The sequence below is a fragment of the Sus scrofa genome, chromosome 9 (genome assembly GCF_000003025.6).
Source record: "Sus scrofa isolate TJ Tabasco breed Duroc chromosome 9, Sscrofa11.1, whole genome shotgun sequence".
Classification (NCBI taxonomy): domain Eukaryota; kingdom Metazoa; phylum Chordata; class Mammalia; order Artiodactyla; family Suidae; genus Sus; species Sus scrofa.
In genome coordinates, this window is record NC_010451.4 from 28,014,141 (window position 1) to 28,033,593 (window position 19,453).

The window sequence follows — 19,453 nt, forward strand, 5'->3', positions numbered from 1 at the left end:
CATTCTTTTCACATTGTCAATGCCTGCAGCCAAAGATCACCAGGACACACACCTGCTGGGTTTATCACTCATGGCAGCAAGGAAGAATACACATCATGGGGCACCACAGGCCATCTCTGCAGCAGCGTGTTAGAAGGAGCCTATCATAGGATTTGGGCTTTGTGTGGGTGATTTGGGGAGGGTCTAAGGAAGTGAGATTTGTTTTAGGTCATAAGCTATTAGAAAGTGAGGTTGATTCTATGACTAAATAAAGAAGCATTTGCTACTCACTTAGCAAAAGGGGAAATTTTGGTATTTTGTGAGTTGCACAGTACCCTTGTTTATGTCTTTTTTTTTTTTTTGGTGGCCCCGTGGCATATGGAGTTCCCAGGCCAGGGATCAGAACCAAGCCGCAGTTGCCACCTAAGCCACAGCTGTGGCAATGCCAGATCCTTAACCCCTTGTGCAGGACTGAGGATTGAATCTATGTCCCAGTGCTTCCAAGATGCTGCTGATCCCACTGTGCCACCGTGGGAACTCCTATGTCTGTTTTTAGAGAAAATTATGAAGTTGTCTTCTCTCATCTCATTGTATTATGGTCTCAGAGTAACCCTGTCTGAACTTGGTATTCTGTAATATTGTTTATGTCCAACAGAGAACAAAATATTCTGGCTGTGAGTGTCCTGTCAGTGTTGGACATCAGGAGATGCTTTTTGCTTTCTCAGTACAGACCAGGAAGTTTTTAGAATTGCTTCACTGCAACTTTGTATGCACCACAAAGCAACCCTGCTTTTCAAAGATAAAGATAATTGGCATAGGTAGACAGAGAACAACGTGATTATAGAAAAGTCAATAAACAGAAAAGAAAACCTTGTAACAGAGAGAATGGCAAGTCAGATGGAAGCCAATGTGGGCTGTCTAATTTAGAACCCACTTAAACCATGCGTTTCTCAGTTTCCCATCAAATTCCAAACTTTCTAAGTAGAATATATCTACTATAAAGGGGAAAAAAATAGCCTTAAAACAACAACAAACCAAATTTAAAGTCTTGTTTCTAAGGAAAAAAACATGAAAGACTCACAGGGAATTTTGAGCATCAAGTAATTCATATAAAACACAATTTTGATGAGCTAAGTGTAAATGAATCAGAAACATATGGATTACATTTCTTTTAAATATGGGTTTACAAATTAAGGGAAAAAGTGGTTGGTGAAACTCCTTCTGGTTTTGCCCAAACCCTAAATGCTTAAGAAACAGCTTGTGATGTTCCATGAACCCAAATGTGGCAGTATTCAACCATTCCTGCTGTAACCTATTGTGCAAGCTGACAGTTTTGATTTTTATGCCAAGCATGGGACTTATTGAAATCTTCTCTTTTTCAAAAGCACCCATCATGTTTTCTCATGTAATTAGGTGTTTCCGCTGTTTCTATTGAAAAAACAAAAACAAAACAAAACAAAACAAAAAAAACAATGTGTGTGTGTGTGTGTGTGTGTGTGAGAGAGAGAGAGAGAGAGAGAGAGAAAGAGAGAGAGTCAGGCCTTTGGTTCTCCATTAAAGAGTAGATTTCAGCAGTTTCTGTTGTGGCTCAGGGGTAACAAACCCAACTAGTATCCATGAGGACACAGGTTCCATCCTTGGCCCCACTCAGTGGGTTACGTTTCAGGCGTTGCCATGAGCTGCAGTGTGAGTCACAGATGCAGCTTGGATCTGGCATGGCTGTGGCTATGGCCTGCAGCTGCAGCTCCAATTGGACCCCAAGCCTGGGAAGTTCCACATGCCACGGATGCAGCTCTAAAAAAAAAAAAAAAAAAAAAGACTAGATTTCAAATCTGGATTTCTTTTTACATATATTCAATCTAATCACTGACTTTTTCTTTTCCTGAAGTGTAAATTAGAGATTAGATTGTTCAAAGGGTTAACATATACATCTCTGGAAACTTGAGTTTCTTAACTCAAGTACTTAAAGTACTTGTTCACCATGACTTAGGGTTAATGGCCTTGCATATGGACTATGAGAGAACTGCCCGGTTGTCACTTGGTGCTGAAGGGCAGCAAAGACCAGACTCCAACACTGACTGGAGGCTGCTCCTTTTGCAAAAGAATGACATTCCCATTCTGTGCAAGTGTAAACTCACAGGCCATCCCTGAGATGACTTCAGTGCAACATGAAACTTAATGTCTTATGATAACTTAATATCTCGGACCCAAAAACTTAGTCTAGGAATAATCTTCTGTTGCCCATATCTGTCCTGCTTTAGTTTCGCCATCTTAAAAAGCGCAATGTGGACAATTGTAGGACTCTCATTGTAAGGATAAATCCTTCAATTCTGTAAAAGCTCAGCATGGTGCCTGGCACATAGTAGGTGCACAAAACGTGCTGGGAATTACAATGCCCATTGTAAAAAGTCCGACCCATCTCTCCTCTTTGTGCTTCCTCGGTGGGAGAATAATAGAGAAGAAGGATAATACACTTGCGTGAGAAAATGTCTCAATTTTGGAGCCTATCTGGCCTTGCCAACTGACTGCAAGCAACTACAAAGCCTATGCTAATGTAAAGAGGCATCAAAGACTGTTTCTTCCTGGATATGCTAAAAAGCACAGGCACCCTCAATGGCGACCAAACAAAAAGAAATGTGAATGGTTTATAAAAATCACAAAAACAGAAGCCTCATTCTTATTCATCTCTCACAGCTTATGCCACTGCCCTTTGCACCTGTTCCAGTGGTGACTCAACTGGGGCTCCATGGGAGTTAGGATGGTGCCACAACAGGACCCTCCTGGAATGTTTCCTTGCCTTTTAATGAGAGCTCAAAGTCCAGAATTCAACCCCTGCCTGTTATAAGTCAACAAACTAGCAGTACTGATGAGAACGACGAACGTGTACCCAGGAAGCCAATCTTAGATTGTACATTTCTCTCTTCTGCTGCCCTTGTTTCTAACCTATTTAGTTTAGGAAGATCAAAATAAAGGGGAGGAGGTGGGGAGGGAGTGTGTGGAAGGAGTGGAGTTTTCATAACTATGATTTACAGTAGAAATTAGTTGTGTCATTTTGTGATCTAGTCAGTGACTTGCCTACATCTCACACCTTAGGGCAGCACTCAAGGTCCCCTGTCAATTTATTCCTCACTCTTCCTTATTCAAGGTCAAAAACTTTCTCTCTATTTCTTTTCACAGCTCTGGACTCCAGACTTAAGTCCATCTATCTCTCCTTAAAAAATGTAAATGATTGTTATATTATGATTTTATACTTTTCATTCTGCATTAAATATTTCATACTACAATCCCAAACTCACCAACAAATACACACTTAGGCTATATCTTTTGGTCTCTGCCTCCCCTCCACCTAGAATGGTGAACCACTCCATCCATCAGAATCCTACAGTCCTTCAAAGTCAAAGTCAAATTTTCTCTCTTCTAGGAGACTATCTTTAATCTCTCCAGGCTAGAGTTTATCTTTCCCTCCATTACATCTTCCCTCACAATGTTTATATCTTTTTTTTTTTTTTTTTTTTTTCCTTTTCTAGGGCTGTTTCTATGGTGTATGGAGGTTCCCAGGCTAGGGGTCTAATCAGAGCTGTAGTTGCCGGCCTACACCACAGCCACAGCAACACGAGATCTGAGCAGCATCTGTGACCTACACCATAGCTCACGGCCAGGCCTGATCCTTAACCCACTGAGCAAGGCCAGGGGTCAAACCCGCAACTTCATGGTTCCTAGTTGGATTCATTAACCACTGAGCCATGATGGGAACTCCATGTTTATATCTTTATTATAATGAAATGTAATTAGTTTTCCTTGCTTTAAATGCTTTTTAAAAAATGCTCTAAAGTCCTCTCCATTGCTTTTCAGACAATGTAAACTGATTTATCAAGCTTTACCCTTTGATGTCCCCTCTGACCTCCCTACCTTTCACTTCTCATCCTTGTGCACAGGTTATGCTTCAGTTAATGTCCTACGTAGTATCCTTTATTGTCCCTGAGTCTTTTTTTTCTTTTCCAGCTGCATCCACACCATGTGGAAGTTCCTGGGTCAGGGATAGAATCCTGTGACCTACGCTACAGCTGCAGCAATGCTGAGTCCTTAACCCACTGTGCCGTGCCAGGGATCGAACCCGAGCCACAGCGGAGACAAGGCCCACCGCACCACAGTGGGAACTCCTGTCCCTGAGTCTTTGAATATGCTGGACACTCTCCTGTTCTTCCTATCATCTCCTACTTCACCTCCACATCTTCAGTAGATATAGCTTCCTCGCTGAAACTACTTTGGGTAGTTACCATATCACAGCACTTAATTATAGGTGTTACAGTTGCCTATTTATTTGACATCCCCAGTGGGCTCTAAGCTCCTTCAGGACAAAGACAGGGTTGTCTTGTTTATGGCTGTAGTCCCATTGTAAAAGAGTAAATATTTGCTGAATGAATTACAATGCTTATCATACCCTGGGTTTCTGACTCTTACTGCAAAGCTCCTTAAACTGTACATTTTTATTTATCTATTCTTTTCTGCATACCTTGGCTCTGTCAACCTAGAGATGGTTAACTTTGCCCCTTTCCTCTTTCTTTTGGCCAAATAGTTTGAAAGGAGAGAACAGAACTTGGAGGTAGGGCTTTGGTCTTGGGAGGCAGGAAGACTTTTTGGCTCAGTTGTTGAATGTATGAGCTTGAGAACATAGAAGGGACAAGCAGATAAACAATGAAGCAGGGTTGAGGCTTGGATAATGTGTGGAAAATAACAACCCCGCTTTTAAGGTAAGGCCACTTAAATATAACAAAAATGGGAAGTATATTTTCAATTTTCTTTAAAAAAAAAAAAAACCACAGCACCTCCCATTCTGAGATGCTTTTTTTTGGAAGCCAAATCTTAAGTTTTAAAACTCCATGGTGTCTTTTCAAACTCTTTTATCTCTGAAATCAGTTTGGGTTGGAGTCAATCAAAATTTTGTCCACTACTTTCTGCTCTTCGGGGATATGGAACAACACTGGTTTCTTTCGCCTGATTCAAATGCCCCTGTTGGTGGTTTTAAATTCCTGGGCTGGGCAGGGCTAGTCCGCCCAGGTGCTGTGCATTCCAACTGCCCTGCAGCTGGTAAATCAAGTTTTTTTCTTTCCTTTTTTTTTTTTTCCCTGCAGCACTTTACATGTATAGAATTAGCCTTTCAGCCAGGACACCGTGGTTGCTGTCACAAAGGGAGACACAGAGAAAAGGGCAGCAAATAGAAATGGAAAATATTGAATTCCCTCTGTTGGGTCAACAGGTATGTGTAGTTGAAATGAGGAGAAAGTTTTACCGCATCAACCAGCATCTGCTGCTGGAGGAGAAGCTGCTGTTTCTGCTCCATGATCTGCCTCTGGAGAGTCTGTTTCTTTCCCATCAATTGCTGATTCAACAGTGATTGCTGGGAGTTCATGTAACCACTTCCAGTGTTTGGATTTGAGCAGGGGTTGGGACTTGGACTGGGGCCTGTGTTCTGGCCTACCACAGAGTGTTGATCCTAAAAGAGAGAAGGGGGGAGGTGGAAAGCTACTGTGAATCGAAAGAAGAAAAAAGTTGCGCAAAGATCATAAGCATAGATTCCAAACATTTTTCAACTTGTTAAGATCAAACATGGTTAATGAGTTGGAGATCAGAGAATTGCTTTTTTAAATGTAGAAGAAATAACTGCATATCATAGCAACCAAAGCAGCTGGATTAGTGACACCAGGACACTGGAAAAGCTCACACATGACTCTAACGGTGGAACCTCCACATTCCCGAAGGCATTTACGGAACCTCACAGAAAATTACTGTAAAAACATATGGCAAACCTCTCAATTGCTCAGGAACAAATATATCATAAAGTAACAAGTTCTTCCTTTTCCCTAAAGGTAGCACCTATCATTGCTGATCTTGCGGTAAAAATGGTTTCAATTCATGTGTTTAAAAGTTGAATAACCCTTTTGGACAGAAGGGGCCTTGCTTTCTGTGATAAGGCAGGAAGACCTCAGAGTTTCTGTTTCACAAACACCGAAATGTTGCCTAGCTAGATATTATTATTTATTTTTCTTTTTACGGCCAGACCACAGCATATGGAAGTCCTCCGGCTAAGGGTTGAGTTGGATCTTCAGGTGCCGGCCTATACCATAGGCACAGCAATGTGGGGATCCAAGCTGTGTCTGCGACCTATGCCACGGGTCACTGCAATACCAGATCCTTAACCCACTGACAGAGGCCAGGGCTTGGACCTGCATCCTCATGGAGACTATGTCGGTTCTTAACCTGCTAAGCCACCAGAGGAACTCCAACCCAGCAGATATTTTCACTAATTCCCAGTGCTGCGTTTAGGACTGGAGCTGTACACTGTTGGGGTTACAAAAAAAAGAAGAACTAGAAAACATGGTCTTCATTTTGGAGAATTTATCATCTAATTAAGAAAGAAATTACATGCTTACACATAAAATACAGGAAAATATAGAACCAAGGTTTAGCTTAAATGATACAAGCACTAAATCAAAGATCCTCACACTTTGATGATATTCATCTGGAAAGCAGATGCCTGGGCCTTGCTCCAGAAATTCTAAGGCTATAGATTGGGTATCTACCCAGGTGATTCTAAAGCTCACTGATCCAGGGAACGCCCTTTGAGAAACGCTAGATATATGGGAATAATAAAGTCCAACTTTCATTCCCAGGGGGACTATGTGAGGTTACAAGAGATTAAAAAGCAAAAGCAAATCCCGTGATGTCTGATGAGTAGTAGCAGGTATTCCATTTGTGGGCAGTCACTGTCTTTTTATCTCTTTTTCTTTAGTTAGCTGCTGGGCAGAAAAAAAAAAAAAAAAAAAAAAAAAAAAGCCACTAGTCCAAAGCCTGGGGATGTAGGTAGCGTGGTCTTACTTTAGTAATCCCTGGGGCTACAGAGTTCACCAACTGCCTCCAAAGCAAAGAGATACAAAATAATCCTAAAATGACCATGCACTGAGGTTCATTACAGGCCAGGGCCAGTCACCATACAAAGTGCTTTGTGTGATTTATTTCATTTAATCCTCCTAACAGAACAAAGAGCAAGGACCAGCATTATCATCCTAATTTGGCAGATCAGAAACCTGCCTCAGGAGTGTCCGTCATGGCTCAGTGGGTTGGGAACCCGACTACTACCCATGAGGATGTGGGTTTGATCCCTGCCCTTGCTCAGTGGGTTAAGGATCTGGCGTTGTCACAAGCTGCGGCGTAGACTGCAGACACAGTTGGATCTGGCATTGCTGTGGCTGTGGCGTAGGCCAGCAGCTGCAGCTCCAATTCAACCCCTAGCCTTGCCACTTCCATAGGCCACGGGTGTGGCTTTACAAAGAAAAGAAAAAAAAAAGCAAGCAAGAGAAAAAAGAAACCTGCTTAGAGAAGTCACTTAGCTGTAAGTAGCTGAGGAGGATCTGAGGTCAGGCCTGCCTGACTCCAGAACGCGCGTTCTCAGTTGCTGTATCTATATGTCTCAGCGGAGACAGGAAGAATGGAGGAGAAAGAGTTAACACTTGCAACCTGTGCCAACCCATCTGTCCATGCAGCAGATGTATAGTGAGCCCTCTCCTCGGTGGTCAGCACCCTCCGAAGGGCACCTGGAAGGGAGTGTTTTCCGGAGAGGCAGGAACATCCTCTGAGCAGCACCCTCTAAGGCATCAGCCCCCACTGCCCAGTCAGTTCTCTCAACCTTTTTTTTTTTTTTTTTTTCTTGGCCATGCCGGAGGCATGGGGAAGTTCTGAGGCCACAGATAGAACTTGTGCCACAGAAGTGACCTGAGCCACAGCAGCGACAACATCAGATCCTTAAGTCACTGCACCAGAGAACTCTATTTCTCTCAACTTTAAATCCAACATGGCTTTTGGGAAAGATTTCTTTCTACATGGCCTACAAGCGCCCAGGACTCTCTCTTGGAGTGTGCTTCCTACATCTGCCCTAGGAGCCCCGTACTATGTTCTTTTTATTTTTAACATTCAATTCATTATTAACAGAGCAATCAATATACATTTACTAAGCATTATGCTCTCATTTCATCACATGTAAAATGAAAGTAATTATAGTCATGCCATAAAATTAGGCCAGATGAAATTTAGAACAGTTCCAGGCACTTCATAGATGTTAGATAAATTAGCAATTACTATTTTTCTTATTTATTTATCTTTGCAGTATTTCATGCATGGCAGAGATATTTTAGAAATAATTATTTTTGTGAAGGACTGCACATGCAGTATGCTTGGCTCCCATCATTTTTAAAACACAGGTAGGCCCTTGTGTTCTCCAGTTGGCCACAGTTCCTACTATTCTTTATTTTAGTATTTCCACACTTTCCCTCATTTACTTTAAAATTTTTTAAATTATAGTTGATTTAAATCGTTCTGTTGATTTTCTGCTGTACAGCAAAGTGACCCAGTCATATATATATATATACACTCTTTTTCTCATATTATCTTTCATCATGTTCCATCACAAGTGATGGGACATAGTTCCCTGTGCTATACAACAGGACCTCATTGCTTATCCACTCTTAATGTAACAGTTTGCATCTATTAACCCAAACGCCCAGTTGGTTCCTCTCCCTCCCCCTTGGCAACCACAAGTCTCTCCTCTATGTCTGCCAGTCTGTTTCTGTTCTGTACATAGGTTCCTTTGTGCCACAATGTAGATTCCACATATAAGTGATATATGGTATCTTTCTCTTTCTGACTTACTTCAGTAGGAGAATTTCTAGTTCTATCCATGTTGCTACAAATGGAATTCTTTTGTTTCTTTTTATGGCTGAGTAGTATTCCATTGCATATAAAGATCTCTGGCTTATATTTTACCTGGACTCTTAAGATATACACATCACATACACACTCAAAGTTATTGCAGTAAAAAGCAATGTGTGATAATTTCCATTAGGTGGTATGATACCTACTAGTCTCTTAGGATTAAAATCCAGATCTCTTAATGTCTAGTCTAGTCACCCACATGTGCATCCATCCATTAATAAACCTGATAAATTTTACTGAATATCTACTATGTCCTAATCAGTTTTCTATTTTCTAAAGATTAAAAAAAGTATTTGGAAAGGGGGGAATGAAGAGAAAGAAAAGAGGTGGACTGAGCGTTTAATGTTGGCAGAACTGGGGAACATCATCAAAATAATTGCCAGGGAAATCTGGGAAACCACCCTCTGCTAGGATTTATAAAAGATGCGCATGCCAAGAAAATGTAACTATGTCTTTTTCTCTCTCTAGTCAAACAGATGGACTATGCTAAATTTAGTTTCATTCCTTTACAAAAGCAAAAGATATAAAAATAAGAGATAAGCTCTCTTTGGGAATTTTGTAAATTTTTAAATCTTGTAGTTTCTAGCCCATGGGCCTTACCATGTACTCAACCATGCACATTCTTTCAGTTCATGATGGAAGTAATATTTGGCTGCCACTACATTTTTTTGCCCTTATGTTAGCTAGGAAACACAAAACACCTCCTTACACAGGCTTGCTGTCATTGCCAAGATGTTGTGCAAACTTCAGTACATAAAATATTTTGAAAGAAAAATATGCACCCATGCATTGGCTTTGATTTCCACATTCAGCCTCTCTTTGCCTTACACTCAGCCCATGCAGAACTTGACTTAATAGAAATCATCTGTTTCTCCCTCAACACTGATTTTCTCCTCAAGAGCTTATAAAGGCCATGGTAAAAATGGCAGATCCTCAGCCCATAGAGGAAAGTGTGTGTGCGTGCGTGTGTGTGTGTGTGTGTGTGTGTGTGTGCAGGCGCATGTGTGGTGTGTGATTGTGAATGAATTAGTCTATTTCTATTTATGCAGCCTTTTGTATGCTAGAAAACCCGATTTTCTAGAGACTAGTTCAAATAATGAACTTGAATGATCTTTTAGTTTTGGTGTTTTTTTGTTTGTTTCTACCAATAAATTACAATATTTGATGGTAACCTACACAATAGGCTTTTAATCCTATTCTTCTGGGATTTAATATAAACTTACATTTAATATGTGTTTATAGATAGTTTCCCACATTTCTGTGAGTGTATGTGCATTTAAGATTTTGAAGTTCTTTTATAGTATTGGTTATGCCACTGAGTTAAGGTAGTATGCCTAGTGCTTAAATACAGTTAAAACTTTTTAATCCCTGTTTTATCTAGCACAAGACAGCTAGACCAATGAAAGCATGTCTATATTCTTTTAATAAAGTTCTGCCAATTATCAAGCCATAGCTTTAGAACTATCTTCACTCTACTCATATTCATTCAATTCATTCATTCAACAGGTATTTGTTGAGCCTCAACTATGTATAATGCATTCTTCAGGGCTTGGAGAATCAAAGACCACGCAGCCTGCTGGTTAAACTCCTCAGTTTATCTATACTTCCAAGTTTTCCAACTGGACTCCAGAAACAAAATTTATCTTTCAGAATGATCTCAAAGATGTTAGGAGACTGAGACAGGATAGGACCTGGGACCTGGGACCCTTTGCTGCAGTAGCTGCAGTGCTTGCACCTGGACAAACATCTCCTCAGGCAACAAAATACAAAGAAACTGTAAGGGATAAAAATAACTGCGACATGTCCAGTTGGAACAAATTAGGGGCAAGAAGATACAAAAAATTAAAAACCCAATTGCTGCTTGTGAAGAGCTGAGAGCAAAAGCAGGGTAATAGACATGCTCTGTGCACACACCACCACCAAAGAGGAGGGCAGACTACCTAAGACACCTCTCTGTCCCAACCCTGGGACCTGACCCTACCCTCACCCTGTATAAGGAACCAACTCTCTCCCCACCCACCCCTCCGCACCCACCCTTGTGAGCAAGCAGGCAAGGGCATCTGTTGTTTGTTGTTGCTGCCCCTCTGCTATATATAGCAGGGGCTGGAGTAAAGGCTCCTGAGTTTTCCTGTCTGGCTTCTCAACAATTTCCATTGATTAAAAAGGCCAAGAGCCCAGGATAGTCACAAGACCATCTGGTAGATTATATATGCAATGACCCAACCTTTTAGTGGGACAAATCATCATGTTCACAAGGGAGCAGCAGAGTGTAAGGATGATATAAGTTTATAGGAAGCTGGATGCATGTTTTAATATATGGAAAATATGGTAAACAAATGCTTTACCAAATTTCTTTATTGACTTAAGATCTTTTCCAGGAATCACCCTGGCAAGTGCTAACTCAATGAGCTCACAAATTGTGTCTAAAAAATCTGGCAGAAAATTAAGGGAACATTGGAACTCTTTTAAATGGGAACCCCTTTTTTTCTTTGAGGACAAATTAGCTGTTTTCTGTGTTATCACCTATATTTCTCTTAAAGCCAGTTTGAAGTCCTTTTAAAAAAATATCCAAGTTAGGAATTAGAAACAACCCCCCTTATCCCAGCTCTAACAGCTAATTCACCAATCCCCTCTTCTTTAAAATTTCAGGCATAAATGTTTAAAGAAAGAGTACATATGAAGAAAACCTTGTAAATCTCAGTAATAAACACCAGAGCATAGGTCTGGCCCCTAGCTCTGACTTTGATAAAATGGTTCTGTAAATCATGGTCAATATGTGAGAGATCTTAAAAAAAAATGTTAATAAAAATGCCAGAATTGCCTCTTTCTTTCATTTTAATGGAATGAAAGGGTTGTGTGAAGCAGGATTGATTTCAGCAAAAGTAGAATGGGATCCAATTAGACATGTCCTAAAGCAGCAAACAAAAATATCCCTGGTTTCATTGAAGTATATTGAAATGTTAAGGCTCATTGAATTCAGTCAGTTTTACTATTTAAAGCAGTTTGGTGAGCTGAACAGTGATGCAGTAAGTTTCACAAAGCAAGCAGTTATCAGGCAGGTATTGTTCTCTTAATATTGAAAACAAGTCCCTGAAAAATATTTGTCTTGTTCTGGGTATCTGGGTAAAATGGCTTTCTGTTTCTCTTAACTTATTTTGGAAGGGGGATATATAATGATTTTTTTTTCCCCACAAAAATGAAGTAATGTAAGTTCCTTGGGATCTATGAGAGTATTTTGGCTTGGAATGACTACCCTTTCTTTTTCTTGGCTACCAGAGCTAGGCATCTGCAATTTGCAAAACAAATTCAAGATAAAGTACCCAGCTGGGCAAGTTAGTACAGTAGATCTCACAAACTGGTTTGCCGTTCAATCGATCTTTCTTTTTTCCCTGCTTGTCTCTTTCCCCCTTTCCCTCTTCTTTCCCTGTCCCTGTGAACTAACTGCTCAACTGTTCCTCCGGGCTATTCATCTTTTGAACTGTCTACTTATGAAGCCATTTATTTATCTCTATGCCTGAGAAATAAGTTGCCTTAACTGTTTCAGATTCCCTACAAGATGGCAGGTCCACTTAAGTTGTTTATTTGGGGCATGGATGGTGAGGTGGCTGTGGGTGGCTAAAATACTCGAAAGGCTATTGTTTGACACAACAATGACAATGACAACAAAACAATAGTTGGGAAATCATCCAGGAAACAACTTTTAAACAGAAAGATGGAAGGGATAAAACACTGCTATCTTCAGGTTTCCAGTCATTTATTTGCAGGGTCGCTAAACCATGACCTGACTGGTCAAATCCAACTTACCACCTTTTTTGGTAAATAAAATTTTACTGGAACCAAGCCATACACATTCATTTATATATTGTCTGCGGCTACTGCCACACTGTGACAGAGTTGAATAGCTGTGACAGAGACCTTATGGCCCACAAAGCCTAAAATATTTGCTACTGACCCTCTATGGAAAAAATTTGCTGCCCCTTGCTCTATTTGGCTATCCTAGTCAAATCAGGCTAAGTACTTTGGTCTTTTACATTAAATTGATAAAATGCTTTAGAGAAAAGTACTCAGAAATTCTTGGAATGAACAGGCACGTTGAGAATAAGAAGTATCTATCACGAGGCTTGTTTACAAGAGCCCTCCACTCCAGCTACCATTACAAACAGCAGAAACTAAAAAGCAACTTACAGATCTTTCATCCAACTGCATTTTACAGTTGAAGATACTTCCCAGAAGAGCCAAGGATTTGACTTGTACAAGGTCACAAAACCTAACTAAAAGATAAAGAACCATATCCAAATCCAGGCAAATATATTAAGGAGAAATGACTGGAATAAAGTCTATGAGTTTGAGAGAATTACAGCTTGTCTGGCCTGTTGGGGAGGTGGGAAGTGGGGAGGGGAAATGTTGAAAGGTAGAATATGCAAACACAGGAGGGTGTATTTAGATAGATATTTTTCTTTATCCTTTGCAACTACGAACAGTAGCTGCTTTTCTCTTCTATTTAATGGGGCATTTTTCTTCCCTTGCTCAGAATCTTCCCCACTCTGCAGGGAAGCCCTGATCATACGTTTATAATCTGTTTTGTTCAAATGATTAGAATGAGGTTGTGGTCACTGTAGAGTTCATCCATCAGATGTTACCTAATTTTCAAGTCACCAGGACACTGTGTCTATTCTTAGCCTCTGGGATGGACACTTATTATGGGTTGGCACAGAAGTCCAGTTCCATGAGCGAGGAAGCAGCATTTAGGTGGGAGAGTGGCCAGGAACAAAACGTCAGTGGGTCAGGGTGGAGTGGGAAGAGTTTGGTAACTCAGGGGAAGGAATGAGAAATTTTTCTTAAAAGAGAAACTCTTCAACTTTAGAAGGCCTCTTTGTGGCAGACCTGAAATTTCTGCTTGGTGTGTTAACTTTCTGCCCCTAGAGCAGTGGTTTCAAACTGTTCTTTGGATAACAGAGCCTTTTGAGGATTTCACAAAGTTATGGATTCTGTCTCTCCTCCCCTCCTCTCAAGTACACATACAACTCACAATTTTGTTTACAGTTTCAGGGAGTTTACAAATCTTCCAAACATCCCTAGACCATCCAGAGACCTCAGGTTGAGACTCCACCTCCCATCCCCCAAAGGTTGGTGTTTATGAAAGAAATGAAACAACTTTCCTTTTGGATGCATCCTCCCCATTGCACTCCCAGGTTAAGACTCTTTGCAGCTCCTCATTGCCTTTGGAATCAAGTCCTCACTTCCCCAAATGGTATAGAGATAAGTCCCTCCATGATCTGGCCTCTGAATCTTTCTCCAGCTTCATCTCTCAACACATCCTTTCTTCACTTTATCCTATAGTGATATGATACCACTTGAAATTCTCCAGACTCACAGTTCTTTCTCCTCCTCACATTTTTTGCACATGCTCACATCCCCTCTCTGTGGAACACTCTTCCCCTGCCCCTCCCTCCCAAGCAAATATGCATTCTTTGTAGGCTCAGGTCAGATGTCACTTTTTCAGGACATCCTCTCAGACCTCCCAAGGCTGTTAGTACCCCTCTTTTGTGCTTCCCTAACAGCTAGTACTAGCCGGTTAGGCAGCATTTGTTACTCTGTATCACAATTGCTTGTTTGCTTATATCTCTCGCCATTTTAAATGCTTATAAGGCTGGTATGTTCATCATGATATTCTCAGGGGCCAGGGGATTCTCCATATATGTTTTTGTGTAATTAAAGACATGAATAGATGAAGAAGCAGTGTGAAGTAGAATATGGGGACAGAATTTCTTGCTGCAAGACAGATGGGATGAAAACACTAGGTCTTTTCAAAGGCAACTGGCAAGTCAATGCAGGAGAGAAGGCAAAGGTTGAGCTGAGTTGTTAAATCCAGTGTCACTTTTACAGGCATGCCACCTTATAGGGGCCCACGGCATAAAGGCTGTGTTAGGAAGGAGAATAGCTAGTGCTGAGTAGTGATGGAGATGATGATGATCTGTATTGGCAGGAGAAGGCACAGTAGGGTACAATTTCTACTGACAGTTACTACTTTTTTTTTTTTTTGATCTTTTTTGTCTTTTTAGGGCTGCACCTGTGGCATATAGAGGTTCCCAGGCTAGGGGTCAAATCAGAGCTGTAGCCTCGGCCTACATCACAGCCACAGCCACGTGGGATCCGAGTGGCATCTGCGACCTACACCACAGCTCACGGCAATGCCGGATCCTTAACCCACTGAGCGAGGCCAGGGATCGAACCTGCAACCTCGTGGTTCCTAGCTGGATGCGTTTCCTCTGTGCCACAACAGGAACTCCTTCCATTTTTTAAAGCTATGTGCCAAGCCATGTGTTGAGGGCTTGGCAGTGAATACTTATTTAATTTCTGCAATAATTCTGTTTTAATTATGATTCCCATTTTAAAGATGAGGAGATGGGTTAAGAAATTTGTCTTTTTTTGACACCTATGCCTTTACAAAGCAAAATAATTTGAAGACTTAATAAGATAAGGTAAAGGGCAAATTATTTTTTAAAAAATCCCTCTGTTTTAAAAGCAATTTGAGTGGATAGGCAGCAATAGTGAAAACAGTCATTCTGGGATTAGACAAAATCAGGTTCAGATCACAACTCCACTTTTTTCAAAGTTGTATGGGGGTCATAATACTTACTTCAAAGGGTGGTTGTTAAGAACAAATGAAATAAAGTTAAGTGAAGTGCTTAGTACAGTAGTATCAGGTATGCAATAGATTTGAAATAAATATTAATATTTCCTCCAAGGTCAATTTGATATTTACTGAATATAAACATACACACACTCAAGGCATGGGACTAAATAATATACAATTTCTGTTGTCAGATAGTGAGGAGAATGTGGTGCTTATAATAACACCAGCAGTAAATGACAAGCAATAATCATCTAGAGATGTGTTCAGTGACCTGAACTTAACAATAGCTAAGCACTACTGCCTCCACCAACTAAAACAAGATTAGGAAATTGTGTTTAAGTGTCCTTTGTTGGGTTTATTCTATAAATTGTGTTGATATTAATCCCCTCGTCTCTCTTTAGCGTAATGCAAGCTATATTAAGTTTATAACTCCTCTTTACAAAAACATTTATTTCAAAGGGACATACATTAGGAACTGGTTCTATACCCTAAACTTGTTCTACTCCTCTAGAAATGTTTGGGTGGTATTACGATTTTGGATGGGACAGGTTGTCAGCATTTTCTGTTCTCGTTAAAAGTGAAGGCAAACAGGAGTTCCCGTCGTGGCGCAGTGGTTAACGAATCCGGCTAGGAACCATGAGGTTGCGGGTTCGGTCCCTGCCCTTGCTCAGTGGGTTAACAATCTGGCGTTGCCATGAGCTGTGGTGTAGGTTGCAGACACAGCTCAGATCCCAAGTTGCTGTGGCTCTGGTGTAGGCCGGCGGCTACAGCTCCAATTGGACCCCTAGCCTGGGAACCTACATATGCTGCGGGAGCAGCCCAAGAAATAGCAAAAAAAAAAAAAAAAAAACAAAAAGTGAAGGCAAACAAGTAACAGGTGGTAATGGAGGCTAAAGAAGGGAGAAATGGGGAGCTCTTGTCATGCTCAGTGGTTAACGAACCCGACTAGCATCCACGAGGACAAGGGTTTGATCCCTGGCCTTGCTCACTGGGTTAAGGATCTGGTGTTGCCATGAGCTGTAGGTCACAGATGTGGCTTGGATCCTGCATGGCTGTGGCTATGGTGTAGGCTGGCAGCTACAGCTCCAATTTGACCCCTAGCCTGGGAATCTCCATGTGCTGCAGATGTGGCCCTAAAAAGACCAAAAAAAAAAAAAAAAAAAAAAAAGAAGGGAGAAATGACACCACAGTCCAAAAGGAAGAAAACCCCTTTTATTCTTTTCTCTTCTTGGCCACACCTGCGACATGGAAGTTTCTGGGCCAGCGGTTGAATCAGAGCTTCAGCGGCAGGCCTACACCACAGCCATGGTAACACCAGATCCCAGCTGCATCTGTGACCTATGCTGTAGCTTGTGGCAATGCCAGATCCTTAACCCACTGAATGAGGCCAGGGATTGAACCTGCATCCGTATGGACACTATGTTGGATTCTAACCTGCTGAGCCACAATAGGAACTCCAGAAAATCTCTTTTAAAGGGTTGGTTCTTTAAAAAATGATGTCCAAATTATACATGAAACAAGTCAGGAATTTTTAAGAACTGATTCCAAACATGGCTCCTAATACCTCAGAAAGAATATAAGAGTTTTCTTTTGGAAACAGAACAAAGATCAATATGGAATCTGACTCTGGAATTTCACCTTAATAAACGTGTTTTTTTTTTTTTTTTTTTTAGAGTTCTCTGGTGGCTCGGTGGGTTAAGAATCTGGTATTGTCACTGCTATGGTGCAGATTTCATCCCTGGTCTGGGAACTTGAATATGCTGCGGGTGCAGCCCCCAAATTTATAAACTATTTTTAGCTTTTTGTCTCTTTAATAAAGAAAAGTGAGACACCTAAGAAAATTCTCACATATTTCATGTGATGGCTCATGACAAAATACCATAACATTGAAAAATGTAGCTTTTGTAGTCAGAATGCCTGGGTTTACATACTTCACCCATAACTTATTAATTACTCTTGGGCAAGATATAAAAGCCTCTTTGTCTTAGTTTTCTTAACTATTAGGGGTAAATCATAATGTCTTCCTCATACAATTGCTGTGTTGGCTTAAACATGATTATGTAGGTAAACTATGTGGCACAGTCTGTGGCTCAGAGAAGGTATACAAGAAAAGCCACCACCTATTTTGCATTATTCTTTGGCAATTTCTACTTCCTACACACCATGACATTCTTTCATTGCTTCTTGTAGGAATCTGTTTCATGTGACCTGTGAATCTTGTGAATTACACAGTCTTCTCTTCTAACCTCTCCAGGTCTCATTTTCTTCAACTTTAAGATAGGGAAGTTAGGTTAAAATCTCTAAATTCCTCTCCAGTGACATTCTGGTTGCAGTGAATCACAGTGACAACAAATACCACCATAATGAAATAATTCAATTTCTTTTTCCAACTGCGTCTAAAGTGCAACCTGACAATATGATGAGCAGTGGTTTTGCATATAATGAATAAATACTACGTTGATCCAGGTGCGGGTGGGGAGTGGGGAATCAAACTGGTTCTCTTCTTCCGAAATGACTGAGATAAATGAATTGAGCTTGGGGATAGAAATGTTGAAAAACGTATTAAGCTGAATTCTGGACCTGTTCATATGCTTCCATATGGAAGGTACAGTGTAGAACTATAGAGCTTTGCTAATAATTTCTGACCTTACTGAACTGCTTCTGTGGAAGGGCCTGTGTTTTTTCCTGATTCTGTAAAATACAGCTACAAAATATTTTGCTAGAGGTAAGCTGTGTGCTTTGAATATCCACTCTGCGCTAAAATATATGCACTATAATTCCACCTACAAAGTAGCTTACAAATTCTAACATATCTCCTCTTTTGAGGATGAGAAAATATTGCGGTCATTGCAGGTTGTGTAATAGACATGGAAATCTAAAGGCACTGATACAGTACAGTGACCATGGTCAATGTCCTCCAGTGCGCCTATCTCCCCTAATGTGACATGATTAGCTATTTTTGAATGTATTATTATAATGACCACAAAGGACATTTAAAAAGGAGCCATCTGTTCTCTGTTAAATGTAGTCCTGAAGTCTCCCTTGGATTAGCAAGGCAAGCCACTAAATACTTCAGTAGAACTTCAAAAAAGCTGAGTTCTCCCTAATAATCACTATGGGATGAACTTCAAAAGATGAGAGGTTTCACTTGGATCAATTCCCAGAAAATCAGGTTATTTACCACATCTTATTTATGCAAACTATATAAACACATTTCGTGATCTGCAAAGTTCTGAAATAATGTTTTAGAAAAATGATAACCTTAAATGAAAAGCCTACCATGGAAGAATGAGGAAGGTCAACTTTCTTGGGTCTGATTATCTTGTTTGTCTACATGGATCGAATCAGCTGTACAGCTATTACCAGATCTGCTGTTACTTTATGGCTATGAATCTAGAAAGATGTACCTAAAAATTTTATCAATCTGTTGAGTAATAATATAAGGGATATCTAACACACACACAGAAAGAATATTTTAGCTTCTCTATTATTTGGAATTACAAGGTGGAGTAGAGAGTCTAAATTATTTTGAGATATCAATCGCTTTTTAAATTTTGTTATTTATGTATTTATTTTTTGTCTTTTTAGGGCTGCACCCATGGCATATGGAGGTTCCCAGGCTAAGAGTCGAATCAAAGCTGTAGCCACCAGCCTACACCACAGCCACAGCCACTCGGGATCCAAGCGGCATCTTCAACCTACACCACAGCTCACAGCAACGCCGGATACTTAACCCACTGAACGAGGCCAGGGATCGAACCTGCATCCTCATGGATGCTTGTCAGATTCCTTTCTGTTGAGCCACTGAGGGCACTCCTGTTTTTTATTTTTTAATTTAATTTTTATATTACATTGGAGTGCGATTTTTTAAGACATTTTTTCATCTACAAGGATTTCTAGCACAACTTTGGGCTCACAAGCTAACTCTTCATATTAATTTATCTGAATAGAGAATTCAGAATAAGGTAGGTCTGTTTTGTCACCTGTCCAACATAGGTGACTAGCATTGCTTAAGTCCCAAATATGTCTTGGGACTAGTATTACTTTAAGAATATAAACTATTTTATTCAT

General features: G+C 40.5%; 1 protein-coding gene across 2 annotated transcripts in view; it reads right to left on the reverse strand.

Annotated features, from left to right (window-relative positions):
• MAML2 (mastermind like transcriptional coactivator 2) overlaps window positions 1-19,453 on the reverse strand; it is a 379,664-nt gene that overhangs the window by 20,822 nt on the left and 339,389 nt on the right. The window contains exon 3 of one of the 2 annotated variants that reach the window (XM_021102334.1): window positions 5,270-5,473. The exons of the other annotated variant lie outside the window; for it this stretch is intronic. Coding sequence (XP_020957993.1) covers window positions 5,270-5,473 — 204 coding nt within the window. The remainder of the gene's footprint in view (window positions 1-5,269; window positions 5,474-19,453) is intronic. 2 annotated transcript variants of the gene reach the window in all.